This window comes from Accipiter gentilis, unplaced genomic scaffold (genome assembly GCF_929443795.1).
Source record: "Accipiter gentilis unplaced genomic scaffold, bAccGen1.1, whole genome shotgun sequence".
NCBI classification, from domain to species: domain Eukaryota; kingdom Metazoa; phylum Chordata; class Aves; order Accipitriformes; family Accipitridae; genus Astur; species Astur gentilis.
In genome coordinates this window covers 43,739-56,708 of record NW_026060943.1, presented here as the reverse complement: position 1 = coordinate 56,708, position 12,970 = coordinate 43,739, and the positions used below count along the sequence as shown (strand labels likewise).

Genomic DNA, 12,970 nt, shown 5'->3' with positions numbered 1-12,970 from the left:
AATAACAAAAGGATCGGAATGTACAAATGATGCGCAGTGCAATCGCTCACCACCCACCATTCACACCCAGCTAGTCCCCGAGCAGCGATTCCCCCCCCCACTCCCCAGTTCCTATACTAGATGGGATGTCGCATGGTATGGAATACCCTGTTGGCCAGTTTGGGTCAGGTGCCCTGGCTGTGTCCTGTGCCAAGTTCTTGTGCCCCTCCAGCTTTCTCGCTGGCTGGGCATGAGAAGCTGAAAAATCCTTGACTTTATCTAAACACTCCTCGGCAACAACTGCAAACATCAGTGTTATCAAGGTTCTTTGCATACTGAACTCAAAACATAGCACTGTACCAGCTACTAGGAAGACAGTTAACTCTATCCAAGCTGAAACCAGGACACTTTTAACCACTTAACCTTCCGTGACAAATACCCCAAGAGCTCAAGAAGAAAGAGCAGAAAGACAGGAGACAGGTGAAAGCCTAGAGCGCCAGCTAGACGGAATGAAAGACCCTCTTCCTTCTCTAAAGCTTCAGCAAGGCTTCCTTCACCTGCTTGTCTTGGAGTCTTGGGTCGATCCCGGAGAAGAGAGCTTCCTGCAAAAGAGAAGAATCATCTAGGGTAGCCTCATTGGTCAAGTCTGGGGCTGCTACCTGGGATCTCCGGTCCTTATAAGAAAAGGCCAAAAGACGCTAGGAGACGTCTGGAAGGAATCACAGGGGATCCCGGAGGGCACAGGTTCCTCCAAAAAAGAAAAAAACCTCAACGGTAGCTTCCTAGGAGGAGTCTGGGGCTTCAACCTGACCCCTTAGTAGGTAAAGCAGAGGACAGAAGACTGTGGGAGATGCCTGGGAGGAGTCTCAGGTGCCTGTCGGAGTTGAGAGATTTCTCTACAGGAGAACAAAAATGTCTCGAGCTACTTACTTGGAGGAGTCTGGGGCAGGTAGATGGGATCTCCGGTCCCGAACGCAGAGGTCAAAACATTATGGGATGATGCCTGGGAGGAGTCTTGGGTCGATCCCGGAGAAGAGAGCTTCCTGCAAAAGAAAAGAATCATCTAGGGTAGCCTCATTAGTCAAGTCTGGGGCTGCTACCTGGGATCTCCGGTCCTTATAAGAAAAGGCCAAAAGACGCTAGGAGACGTCTGGAAGGAATCACAGGGGATCCCAGAGGGCAGAGGCTCCTCGAAAACAAGAAAAAACGTCAACGGTAGCTTCCTTGGAGGAGTCTGGGGCTTCTACCTGACCCCTTAGGTAGTTAAAGCAGAGGACAGAAGACTGTGGGAGATGCCTGGGAGGAGTCTCAGGTGCCTGTCGGAGTTGAGAGATTTCTCTACAGGAGAACAAAAATGTCTTGAGCTACTTACTTGGAGGAGTCTGGGGCAGGTAGATGGGATCTCCGGTCCCGAACGCAGAGGTCAAAACGTTCTGGGATGACCCCTGGGAGGAGTCTTGGTCGATCCTGGAGAAGAGAGCTTCCTGCAAAAGAGAAGAATCATCTAGGGTAGCCTCGTTAGTCAAGTCTGGGGCTGCTACCTGGGATCTCCGGTCCTTATAAGAAAAGGCCAAAAGACGCTAGGAGACGTCTGGATGGAATCACAGGGGATCCCGGACGGCAGAGGTTCCTCCAAAAAAGAAAAAAACCTCAACGGTAGCTTCCTTGGAGGAGTCTGGGGCTTCTACCTGACCCCTTAGGTAGGTAAAGCAGAGGACAGAAGACTCTGGGAGATGCCTGGGAGGAGTCTCAGGTGCCTGTCGGAGTTGAGAGATTTCTCTACAGGAGAACAAAAATGTCTCGAGCTACTTACTTGGAGGAGTCTGGGGCAGGTAGATGGGATCTCCGGTCCCGAACGCAGAGGTCAAAACGTTCTGGGATGACCCCTGGGAGGAGTCTTGGTCGATCCTGGAGAAGAGAGCTTCCTGCAAAAGAGAAGAATCATCTAGGGTAGCCTCGTTAGTCAAGTCTGGGGCTGCTACCTGGGATCTCCGGTCCTTATAAGAAAAGGCCAAAAGACGCTAGGAGACGTCTGGATGGAATCACAGGGGATCCCGGACGGCAGAGGTTCCTCCAAAAAAGAAAAAAACCTCAACGGTAGCTTCCTTGGAGGAGTCTGGGGCTTCTACCTGACCCCTTAGGTAGTTAAAGCAGAGGATAGAAGACTGTGGGAGATGCCTGGGAGGAGTCTCAGATGCCTGTCGGAGTTGAGAGATTTCTCTACAGGAGAAGAAAAATGTCTTGAGCTACTTACTTGGAGGAGTCTGGGGCAGGTAGATGGGATCTCCGGTCCCGAACGCAGAGGTCAAAACATTCTGGGATGACGCCTGGGAGGAGTCTTGGGTCGATCCCGGAGAAGAGAGCTTCCTGCAAAAGAGAAGAATCATCTAGGGTAGCATCATTAGACAAGTCTGGGGCTGCTACCTGGGATCTCCGGTCCTTATAAGAAAAGGCCAAAAGATGCTAGGAGACGTCTGCAAGGAATCACAGGGAATCCCGGAGGACAGAGGTTCCCGTGTCCCCAGCGCTGCGATAAACAAAGTGCCTGCTTCTTAACTTCACGTTGGCGTTAAGGAGTTTTATTCTGGATTTCGGTAACGGTTTTGGCGACCCAAATGGGACCTTGCGAGTGAGACTGGACGAGATGGCGTGTCGATCGAGCTCCGGCCGGCACCGAGGTATTCTCGGGGAGAACCGTCACCCTCGACACGCAAAGCTCCTCGCAGCGCTCCCTGGAAAAAAGGTAAGGCGCTGCTTCTTTGGAATTTGTTTGGAAAGCCTGCCCGTGAGGCGCGGCGAAAGCTTCCCAGGGTTGGGGCTTGGAGGGTAGCCGTCTGCAGTGGAAGCCTAGGCGTCTGCCCGTAAGTCATAAGCGAAAGCTATTGCTGGGTTGGACTTTGTGTATTATTTGGGACAGCTGTCGTTTGCATTTGTTTGGTATTTGGTATTTGAATGTATATAAGTATAATGGCATTAGCAAAATTGTTTAAGAATAAGAGTGCAGGAAATAGAACTGCTGATGAAAAGTTACCAGAAACATCACCGCTGGGATGTTTATTGGCACGTTGGGGTGAACTGCAGGAAAAATGGTAAACAAACAGAACTTTGAGTTACAATACTATATTGCAATTACTGTTGTTTTGTAGGAGAGAGAGTAAATGGAATAAAGTGCCATATGTAGATTTGTTCTTTTTAAGTGAACGTATCGGACGGGGACCGGAGGGGAGTCTCCCAGCAGAACCTCTGGTTACAGCTAAACTGGGAGAACAGAAAATTGAATTTGAGTTGACACTAGAGTCACCTTTTCAGTTTTAAATACCTCAGAGGGAGAGTTAAGTTTTGAAGAAATTGGTGGTGTTGGTGCAACAAGCGAACGAGAAACTAGACCCTTCTTTAAATCTTTAACAATGAAATTAGGAAAGCAATGGGTCACTCGGCAGTTTTTGTATGTGCCAAATTCTCCTAAACTCCTGTTAAGGAGAGGTCTATTTGAGAACTTAGAGGCAGAAATTAAATTTAAAAATGGAGAGCTTAAAATTTTAATTCCAGAAACTAAACGTATCGAAGCAGCGGCTTTGTTGTTAACAGGATGTTTACCAAAAGCAGAAGATTATACCGGTCCAAGTGTAATGCTGTCATTCCAGTCGTCTGGACTGGGAAGTTCCCGGTAAATCCAAAAAGCAGAACCTGTGAGAGTTGATTTAAAGCCAGGATCGAATCCGGTAAGAATGAAACAATACCCCCTAAAACCGGAAAGTCGGAAAGAGTTAGTAATGGTAATACAAAAATTTTTAAGATACAAATTGTTAATAGAATGTGAATCCAGATATAACACCCCGATCTTGCCTTTTAAAAGGCTGATGAAAAAGATGATAGATTAGTTCAAGACCTCCTCAGAGCAATAAATCAAATAGTACAAGGTATTCATCCGGTCGTAGCAAATCCTTATACTTTGTTAACAACCCTAACGGAGAAATGAGAATGGTTCACAGTGTTGGACCGAAAAGATGCCTTTTTCTATATTCCCTTGGATCCCAATAGTCAAGAGGTTTTTGCTTTGGAATGGGAAAATCCTGAGACTGGGAGAAAAACACGATATACGTGGACAGTCTTCCCTCAAGGCTTTAAGAATAGTCTTACCATTTTTGGAAATCAATTGGCACGAGAATTAGAGATTTGGAAGAAAGAAAATAATCAAGAAATCTTGCTGAAATATATGGACGATCTGTTAATGGTAGCTGAGACGGAAGAACAATGCACAAAGTTAACTCTTAACTTTTTGAACTTTTTGGGAATCAGTAGATATCGAGTGTCAAAAGAAAAAAACCCAAATAACCCAGAAAGAAGAAACTTAAATTTGAGTTTTAAAATCCTAAAAGGACAGAGACAATTGGGAACTGAGAGAAAAGAGGCAATGTGTCGTCTCCCCGAACCTAAGACTAAAAAAATGAATGACAAGCATTTCCGGGAATGGTCGAGTGGTGTCACCTGTAGATTATAAATTGTGGCTTGCTGGCCTGACCTTTATAGGAGCAGCTCAAAACCTCAAACGACGGATTGGACCGATGCCGAGAAAGCTACCTTCCAAGAATTGAAACAGGCTGTAATAGGGGTGCCAGCCCTAGCGTCTGCCAGATCTCACAAGAGACACTTGAACTTTCTGCTCGTGAAAGAAGAGGTAGAACTCTGGGTATCCTGGCCCAATATTTAGGGCCAAGTGGGCGAGCTGTGGCCTACTTCTCGAAGCGATTGGATAACGTGAGTCTGGGATGCTCTGGTCGTCCGAGAGCCGTCGCTGCAACTGTGCTACTGATCCAGGAAGCTCGTAAGTTCGCCTGAGGAGAAAGGATTACTGTACGTTTCCCATATGATAACTGTTGTGCTAAAACGGAAAGGGGGGCACTGGTTATCCCCTAGCAGAATGCTGAAATACCAAGTGGTGTTGTTGCTGGAACAAGATGATGTTTACCTAAAAACTACTACCGCCGTTAACCCTGTTGCGTTTTCAACAACTGACCGAGTTAAAGGAGAACTGGAACGTGACTGCTTGCAGGCAATCGAAAGAGTTTACTCCAGCTGACTGGATCTCTGAGATGTGCCACTAGAAGAAACAGATTGGGAACTATATGCCGACGGAAGCGGTTCCATCTGTGAAGGAAAACGTTTTATCGAGATAGACAATAACTACTGAGGAGGTACTTGCGTTGCCAACTTTGCCTTCGATGATCTCTGCCCAAAAGGCTGAATTGATAGCTCTTACTCGAGCTCTGGAACTAAGTCAAGGAAAGCGAGTCAACACTTGGACAGACTCAAAGTATGCTTTTGGAGTGGTACGTGCGCATGGAGCGATACGGGGAGAAAGAGGACTGTTATCTGCACCAGGAACCGCCGTTCAGCACGCAGAACAAATACTGAAATTGTTAGAAAGCATTCAAAAACCAACAGCAGTCACGATGATGCACTGTAAAGCACATCCGTTAGGTAAGACCAGTCCTAACGCAGGTAACCGACTGGCTGATAAAGCTGCTGAAGAGGCTGCAGAAAAAGGCATCCTAGCACTAGTTCCAGAGAAAGGTATAAAATTGCCTAAAGAAACTCCAAATTATAATGAAAAAGATGAAGAATTAATTATTAGATTGCAGGCTAACAAAATGAAACAGGATAGGCTGTAACACCGACAGGTCGAATAATAGTCCCACCCACAATAATAAGAGAAAATGCCCCATTGAACATCACAGAGTATACTGGGAAACAGAAAGCGAAATATGACAAAGATTGTTTAAACAATTATAAGTGGATGTGAAATGTATATGTAAAATTATCCCCGAACCAGTAATAAGATCATCTTTGGGATTATTAAATAAGGAAATTTTTTAGAAGAATATTAGCAAATTGATTTTATAGAATTGCCTTGAAAATAAGGATATGTCCTAGTTTTAGTTGATATCTTTACTGGGTGGCCCAAGGCTTTCCCTTGTCGCACCAACAAAGCAAGGGAAGTAGTCAAAGTCTTGCTCAAAGAGATAATACCAAAATATGGGGTGCCTGTAAGAATGTCATCTGACAATGGCCCTCATTTTATAGCAAAGATTATGAGACAAGTTGAGCCAAGTATTATCTATGGATTGAGACTATCACACCCCACATAGACCACAAGCAAGTGTGTGGGCAGAGAGAGAGAGAGAGAGAATGAACTATATCCTTAAGCAACTGTCGAGTAAAATTTGTCAGGAAACCTCACTCCTCACATGGGTTAAAGCGTTACCCGTGGCTCTATTAAGAATCGGAGTATAGCCAGAAGAGAAAGAAAAGCCAAGTCTTTAGGAAATGTTGTATGAAAGACCATATCAAGAGTCCTGTGTTCTGAGTATCTTGAGTGCCTTTGGAGATATGTTTTTAAAAGGTGTTATGATTTCTTTAAGCAATTCTTTTCAAGAACTTTGTCAGTATGTCTCCACAGCTGGACCCTTAGAACTGGACGTAGCAGCGCATCCCTTCCGACCAGGAGACTGAATATATATAAAATCACCGAGAAGTGGAAAGGACCGTATCGAGTCATTTTAACAACACTTGTAGCAGTAAAGGTCTGGGAGAAGAACCTTGTCTTCATTATTCGAGAATAAAGCAAGCACCCAACAAGAAACTGGAAGTCTAAAGAAACTGTCCCTTTAAAACGGAAAATCTATAAGTAAGTTTCACGTTATCTATTTGGGAAAACAGTTGTGTAAAGTTTATAATGTTGGGGTTGCTATTAGGAATATTGTCGAGGGCAATAATCTTTTTGTGTGTTTAGAGGGTGTATGTGTTTTTTTTGAGGGGTTCTAAACATGAGATAAACAAAATGGAACAATTATTGTTTGAACTATTCATCTTGATATTAACCGGTTTTGTAATTTGAATTAAAAAAAATAATCTAGTTTTGTAACTGATTCAAAGTTTTGTAAAGACACAGAATTTAACCTCGGTAACAGCCTGCCTTTCCGATTCCAAAGTCAGATGAAAATCTAGTTCCGTGGAGAATACTGACATTGAATTTAACCAAAACTTGAGAAAAGAGGTAGAACAACGAGAATCATTTTAGCAGATTAAATTGGATGGATTTAAAAGGCAATTATTTTTTTTAAATTTGAAAGAAGGAATTATAGCGTTGTGAATTATAACGTTACCAAACCATCCACCTCACGGACAAAAGAATTAATTTACTCGCCCTTCGGGAGAAACTTGTACAAGCATCCCTCGGGGCTGTCAGCTGCCAAAACCGTAGAGACAAGTGCAAAAAGGAACTTGGGATCATGTTTAAAATATAAAACGATGTTTAGAACTTACTGGAGTTCCAGGATCCTTGTTAGAGCCACCCAGAGTTGGGACCATCTGTGGAAATTTAGACCGGTTTAGACAACCAGAGAAACATCACACATCCTAAACAGAGCTGTATGAAAGTTTGTACTTGCAGCTAGCTCCTCTGACCCCAAACTCCCAAGACCTTCTCTAGTAGCTAAAGCTCCAAGATGGGGGTGTATTTGTAGAAAGGATAATAATACTTCACATGATCTTTGGTCCCCTCTTAATAACGGGAAAAATTTAGCTTGGAGTTGACAGCATTAAAGGACAGGTGAAAAGTTCAGGCTTAACTGCTTGGGTGACTAGTGATGCTATATGACCCACTCACCTCTTCATGAAGGAGAAAAGCAAATCGTGGTCTTGAGACTTAATAACTCTATCCTCTCTCTGGAAGAAATCTCCCTTGTGGCCTCGCTCGCGGGTGGACCTGGGGAAATTGAAAAGATGATACCTGGCAATCGCCAAGTCTTAGAACTAAAATAAGATGGGTATTAAAATCTGTATTTTGACCCCAGTTAACACCTCTTCCACATCAGATGACTCTTGACATCTGTCACTCAGTCAAGGCAGTGCCTGCTGCTTCACTTCACCTTGGTGGTGAGGGGTTTGGTTGCGGGTTTCGGTACCACAGCTGCGGGCCGGGGCTGGAGGAGCCGCAGGTGCGGGCAGTGAGAGGCTGATGGCGACGCCCCCTCCCTGGCAAGGGGAGGGGCTGCCGGGGGAGGGGCCGCCGGGAGCCCAGGCAGGAGCGGAGCTGAGCAGTGACCGGGCTGCGGCTGCCCCGAGGGAGAAGGTGAGCGGGGCCGGGCGCCCCTCGGAGCGCGAACGTCGGAGGCGGGGGTGCCCCGGGGGCGGTGGGGGTGCCCCGGGGGAGGTGGGGGTGCCGAGGCCGAGGGGGAGCCCTGGGGGCTCACAGGGCGGCTGAGAGAACGTGCGCGCGGGGGTGGGGGGCGGGGCGCTGACAGGGCGGCTGAGAGAACGGGCGCGCGGGGGTGGGGGGGGCGCTGACAGGGCGGCTGAGAGAACGGGCGCGCGGGGGTGGGGGGGGCGCTGACAGGGCGGCTGAGAGAACGGGCGCGCGGGGGTGGGGGGGGCGCTGACAGGGCGGCTGAGAGAACGGGCGCGCGGGGGTGTGGGGGGGGGGGGGGGCGCTGACAGGGCGGCTGAGAGAACGGGCGCGCGGGGGTGGGGGCTCACCGGGCCCCGTGGCGGGGCTGCGTAGTCGGCCGGCGGGTCCCGGGGAAAGCCCCGAGGAGGACGGCGGGGTCCGTGTTGCACGCACGGAGCGGCAGCGGGGCCGCGCCGTGCCGGAGCTACCCGGAGCGGCGCTGGGGGCTCGGCGGGAACTGCCGCTGCGCCGGCGTGGGGAGGTGGGGGGGAACGGAAGCGGCGTCCCCTCGGCGTCAGGCAGCAGGGCAGGCTGCCTCCCGGGGCATGCCGGGAGCTGTAGTTTTCGCGGACTCGGCGGCCGGGCAGCAGCGTGGCTCTCGGGCGCGGCGTAGTCCTCGCGGCCCCCGGAGTCCGACCAGGTCAGACTCGGGAGCGTTGCCGGTTTCGCGTGGTTTTCCGCGGGCTTCCCGCTGCGCCCGCTCCCCGACCAGCCGTGCGGATGCGCCTCCCGGGCGCATGCGCCGTGCTTCGCGTTGGGGCAGCCCGGCGTTCGCTCGCCGGCGCAGGCGCCGTCCCCGTCCCCGGAGGTTTGTGATCTTGGGAAGCCCATGTCCTGGATAGCTGGGGTTGTGCCTTGCAAGCTTGTGGGTTGTGGCTTGCAAGCTTGTGACTCCCACCAAGTTCCCAACAAATTCAAACGTAGAAATTGTGCATCAGCCCTCCTCGCCCCCTCCGAGCTGGTCTGTTCTCTGTGGTCACCATTAGTAGCCTCGGTTTCCCACCTGTGGTTCTCCACAAACCCCGAGCCTCGCAGCTCCATGCTGAAGGGAGTGGGGAGCTACACACGGAGAAGGCAGAGGCCCGAGTTTGTCTTTTGGGGATGAGAAGTGGGGAGGAACTGCCATAAATGGGACGCATCCCTGCTTGAGGCATGGCTGTTTCAGCTGTGCACATGGAAAATCCTCAGATATGTTGCATCTAGCCCTCCTTTCCATTGACCCCAGGAGAACTGGCCTCCTGTGTCCCCCACGTTTATTTACTTCATGCTGCAGTGAAGTGGCTATTTTTCTTCTTTTCTCTGAGGATTTTGTGGATCTGGGCGTGGGAAGGAGTGCCTTAATGCTGGCTTTCTCAGCCTACTTCTGGGAAGCCAGGCATATCTGCAGATTAGAGCCGGGGGAGTGGCCCAGACGCCTTTTATTCCTCGGAGGGCAGTGGATTTGGGGAGTTAGAGCAAGGCATGCCTGGATGTTGGCCTCCCTGAGGGGGAGGGGGTTTACAGCCAGATGACTGAAGAGCCTCCCCCAATCACTCCTGGGGAAAGGGTTGGGGGGTGGCTTTTAATGTACCCACGGTATCGATGTGGCAGGTGAGCATACACCCCCCTCTTGGCTGGGGGATCTTATGTGGACGCCTGCTGAGCCAGGGCTGGAAGCCCCTCTGCACACCCTGGAGGAGCTGGGTGCAGACTGGGGACGTGAGGGCAGTCGTGACATGGGCACGGAGCGCCAGAGAGTCCTGCTCTTTCAGCAGTTAACGGTGCTACCGCGTGGTCAAAATCTCAAGTGCACCCGTCCAACTGTGCATTCTCTTTCCTGGGGTTTGTTTGTGGGACAAATAAACTGCCCAGCACTAGATGAGAAGGTTGTCTGCACTCCACCTCAAATCAGGTGCGTCACCTCTCCGTCGGGAAAGAAGTATGGGGCTGGGCATAAAAGGAACAGTAACTCCAACGTCGGGATTCTTTTTGGCTCTGGGCACAGAGCAGGTAACCACAGCGATACAGAGAGGGAAGGAGGTGCTGATGGGTTTGTACCTTGGACTTACACTGTAGAGGATGATCTGTTCAGGACATCCATGTCATAGAGTAGCTATTGCATGATTTATACTCGTAATCAGGTTCCTACTTGATAGCCTTAACTTTGCGTGGATTGCGTGTTGAACTTTGCAGTAGTTTGTTTGTTTTTACATTTCCTTAAGGTCTAGGCAAAGGTTTAGAAAGTTAGCAGACTTAAGGATAAGTATTTATTACTTTGTCCTGCCACGTTGCCATTTGAAACCCGTTCTGAGTGTTGGTGGTATTCAAGAAATTGGCCAAGATTTAGAGGGTGAATCTGTATCTTTAGGTGTACTGAGCAGAAAAGTACAATGGATCTTTTTAGTTGCCAGATAGCTTTCTTTATCCAGGCGGTCAATTTGTCAAGATCAGGCTGCAGTGTCCAGGGGGCCGGGGAGGGAAGGTTGGTGTTCAAGCTTCTCATTCCTATCAGCGGTGACTCCGCTTGCACCACTAAGTGGTGCTGTGTACATACGCTTAATTAAATCGGGAGCTGCCTGTGCCTGCCTGCTTGTGCAGTTCGGAGTGGTCATTTTAGAGAAGATGTTCTTTTGGCTGCATTTGTTCTCCTGTGATACAAAAACTTGACAGTGATTGGGGGCAACTACTACTTTAGGAGGATTTCTATAAAGTAAGAAATTGCTGGTTTTATTTTGTCGTGATGGGCAAAACAATAACTGATTCAAAATCACGTCCACTGCAGCTTATGCTTCCGTAACACACCACTCAACTGATTTCTATGCGTAAATGTCTTCGGAGAGGAATCACAGGTGCCTGCTGTGACTGTAGGGACAAGCAGTATGGGCTCACAGGAACAGAACATGCTTTGCCTTCCCATCACCAGAAGAAAGAGAGAAAGAAAGAAAGAGGTGAAGAAGGGTGCTCAGGAGCAAGAGGCTGCAAGGAAGTTGCTGTACATGATCCTTTTGCCTTGCTTTATCTGACAGAAAAGCTGCCTTCTGCTAGTTGGGTCTTGGCTTGAAAGACAAGGGGAGAGAGACTCCCGCCCCTCTCCCAGGGAGTGTGCTACTTTTGACTGGCTTGTTCTGACTATGTGATCTGCAATTACAATATTGAGATTGCATGGTGACAGTCTATACCACTGACTCCCTGAGTGGTTTTTCATTTCTGTCCCCGCTTCCTTCTCCAGCTTTTTTCAATATATCAATTTTAAAAAAAAAAATAATAAAAATTTAACCTTACATGAACATCATCTGTTGGCTTTGGCCCCAAACACTTTATTTCCTAGAAATAAGTTGAGTCTTTTCATCAGAATATGTAAAAGATTTCCAGCCACTGTAGTACTATTGTATTGTTTGTTTTTTTAAATAAGATTCTGTCCAGGTTCCAGCATGTGCACTAAATTTCTACTGCAGTAGAAGAGAGTCTTAAGCTGAAGAGAGATTTCATGCTTGGGAGAGAAAAAGGGCAGATCTTGACTCAAAAGTAACTTTTCCAAGGGAAAGGTAAACTCTTTTGTTTCTTTGGGGATTTTTATTCTGATAGCACAAGCATCTTGTTCTCTCAGGATTTTGTAATCTCTGGGAAAAAAACCCTTGGTGTTGTGTCACTTCCTCCTTCCCTGGTTGTGTTTTTTTCACTCCTTTTCAGAGGAAGTGCTAATATTGTTATAATTTAGGAAGACATTTTAGCTTTTGACTCGGAGGTCTGCAGACTTCACTGTAAAGACAGTTTCTGTGCATCCAAATGCTGTTAATCCCTTAAAATACGAAATGAAAGATGTGTAACTTGGAGCTGAGACTGAGTCAGAGTATTCCAGATGGGTCTGGTTTACTTTGCATTCAGTGTTCCTGTAGCCTGTTGCTTTGGAAGGTACAGGTAATAAGCTTTTCAATTGAATAAATGAGCGGTAGTGGTTTTTTGTTTTCCTCCCCTAGAAATGTAGTGCTTGATCAGACTGCACTGACCTGTAGAAGTTGTGGGCACTGTGGTGTTCTCCAGAATGCTACTTGGGCTGCCACTACAAGTAGGCCATTTAAAATAATAACCTTAGACTTTAAAAACACATAAAAACTTCATGATGCTTAAAGTATAGAGCAGAGTAGTCATCAGGTTAAAATAACTTCATGCTTATGACATGCACAGTGATGGTTCCTTTCAGGTTTTTTGGTGGTTGTTGGTGGTGGTTGTTTTTTCTTCTTTAAGATGGCACTGGTTGCAGTGATCTTCAGTTTTACGGCACAGCTAACTGTCTTAGTATAGATATGGTTCCTTTCTGCCTACTATTTCCGTTTACTGGCAGACATAGTTAAGATAGCTCTTTGGAGTTGTGGAGTGCGCGTGTGTATATAGATATATGTGTGTGTGTGTGAATGTGTCTGAAAATAATAAGGCCTAAAGTCCCCTCCCCACATCATTAGCTTTCGCTGCCCTGTATTTCAGTGTTACCAAGATTTTAAAGTGACCCAAGTATTGCTGTTGCAAATGTTTCCATGTTTGTCTAACTATTGTGATGACATAAAAAAAAATAAAATCAAAACACTAAATGTTTTATTACTTGCCCTATAAGTATATAGGCGTTCCCTGTCTAATATCTATTTCTTTTTTCAGGATTCACTGTATTTATTTTTTTTTACCCTATGAAACGGAAAGAGATTTCTGGCTTACTGTTGGCTTTTGATAGACGTTTTATCCTTGGGGAATTGCCCACCAATTACTTCATAGAGTTTGGAATTTAACTGA

The 12,970-nt window shown here is 47.3% G+C and overlaps 1 protein-coding gene across 7 annotated transcripts; it reads right to left on the bottom strand.

Annotated features, from left to right (window-relative positions):
• Positions 1-274: 274 nt before the first annotated feature.
• Positions 275-7,794, bottom strand: LOC126037128 (uncharacterized). Of its 7 annotated transcripts, XR_007505520.1 has the most exons (7): positions 7,649-7,794; positions 7,306-7,350; positions 2,234-2,346; positions 1,793-1,904; positions 1,352-1,463; positions 910-1,022; positions 275-581 (listed from the first exon to the last, which is right to left on the bottom strand). XR_007505520.1 is itself a non-coding variant. In XM_049797360.1 (6 exons), exons 1-6 carry the CDS (start codon positions 7,654-7,656, stop codon positions 364-366), a joined length of 609 nt encoding a protein of 202 aa, XP_049653317.1. In that variant the 5' UTR covers positions 7,657-7,794; the 3' UTR covers positions 275-363. The 7 variants fall into 7 exon arrangements, 5 of the variants coding, with proteins under 5 accessions (XP_049653317.1, XP_049653316.1, XP_049653319.1 ...); XR_007505521.1 differs by lacking the exon at positions 910-1,022; XM_049797360.1 differs by lacking the exon at positions 1,352-1,463.
• Positions 7,795-12,970: the final 5,176 nt, after the last annotated feature.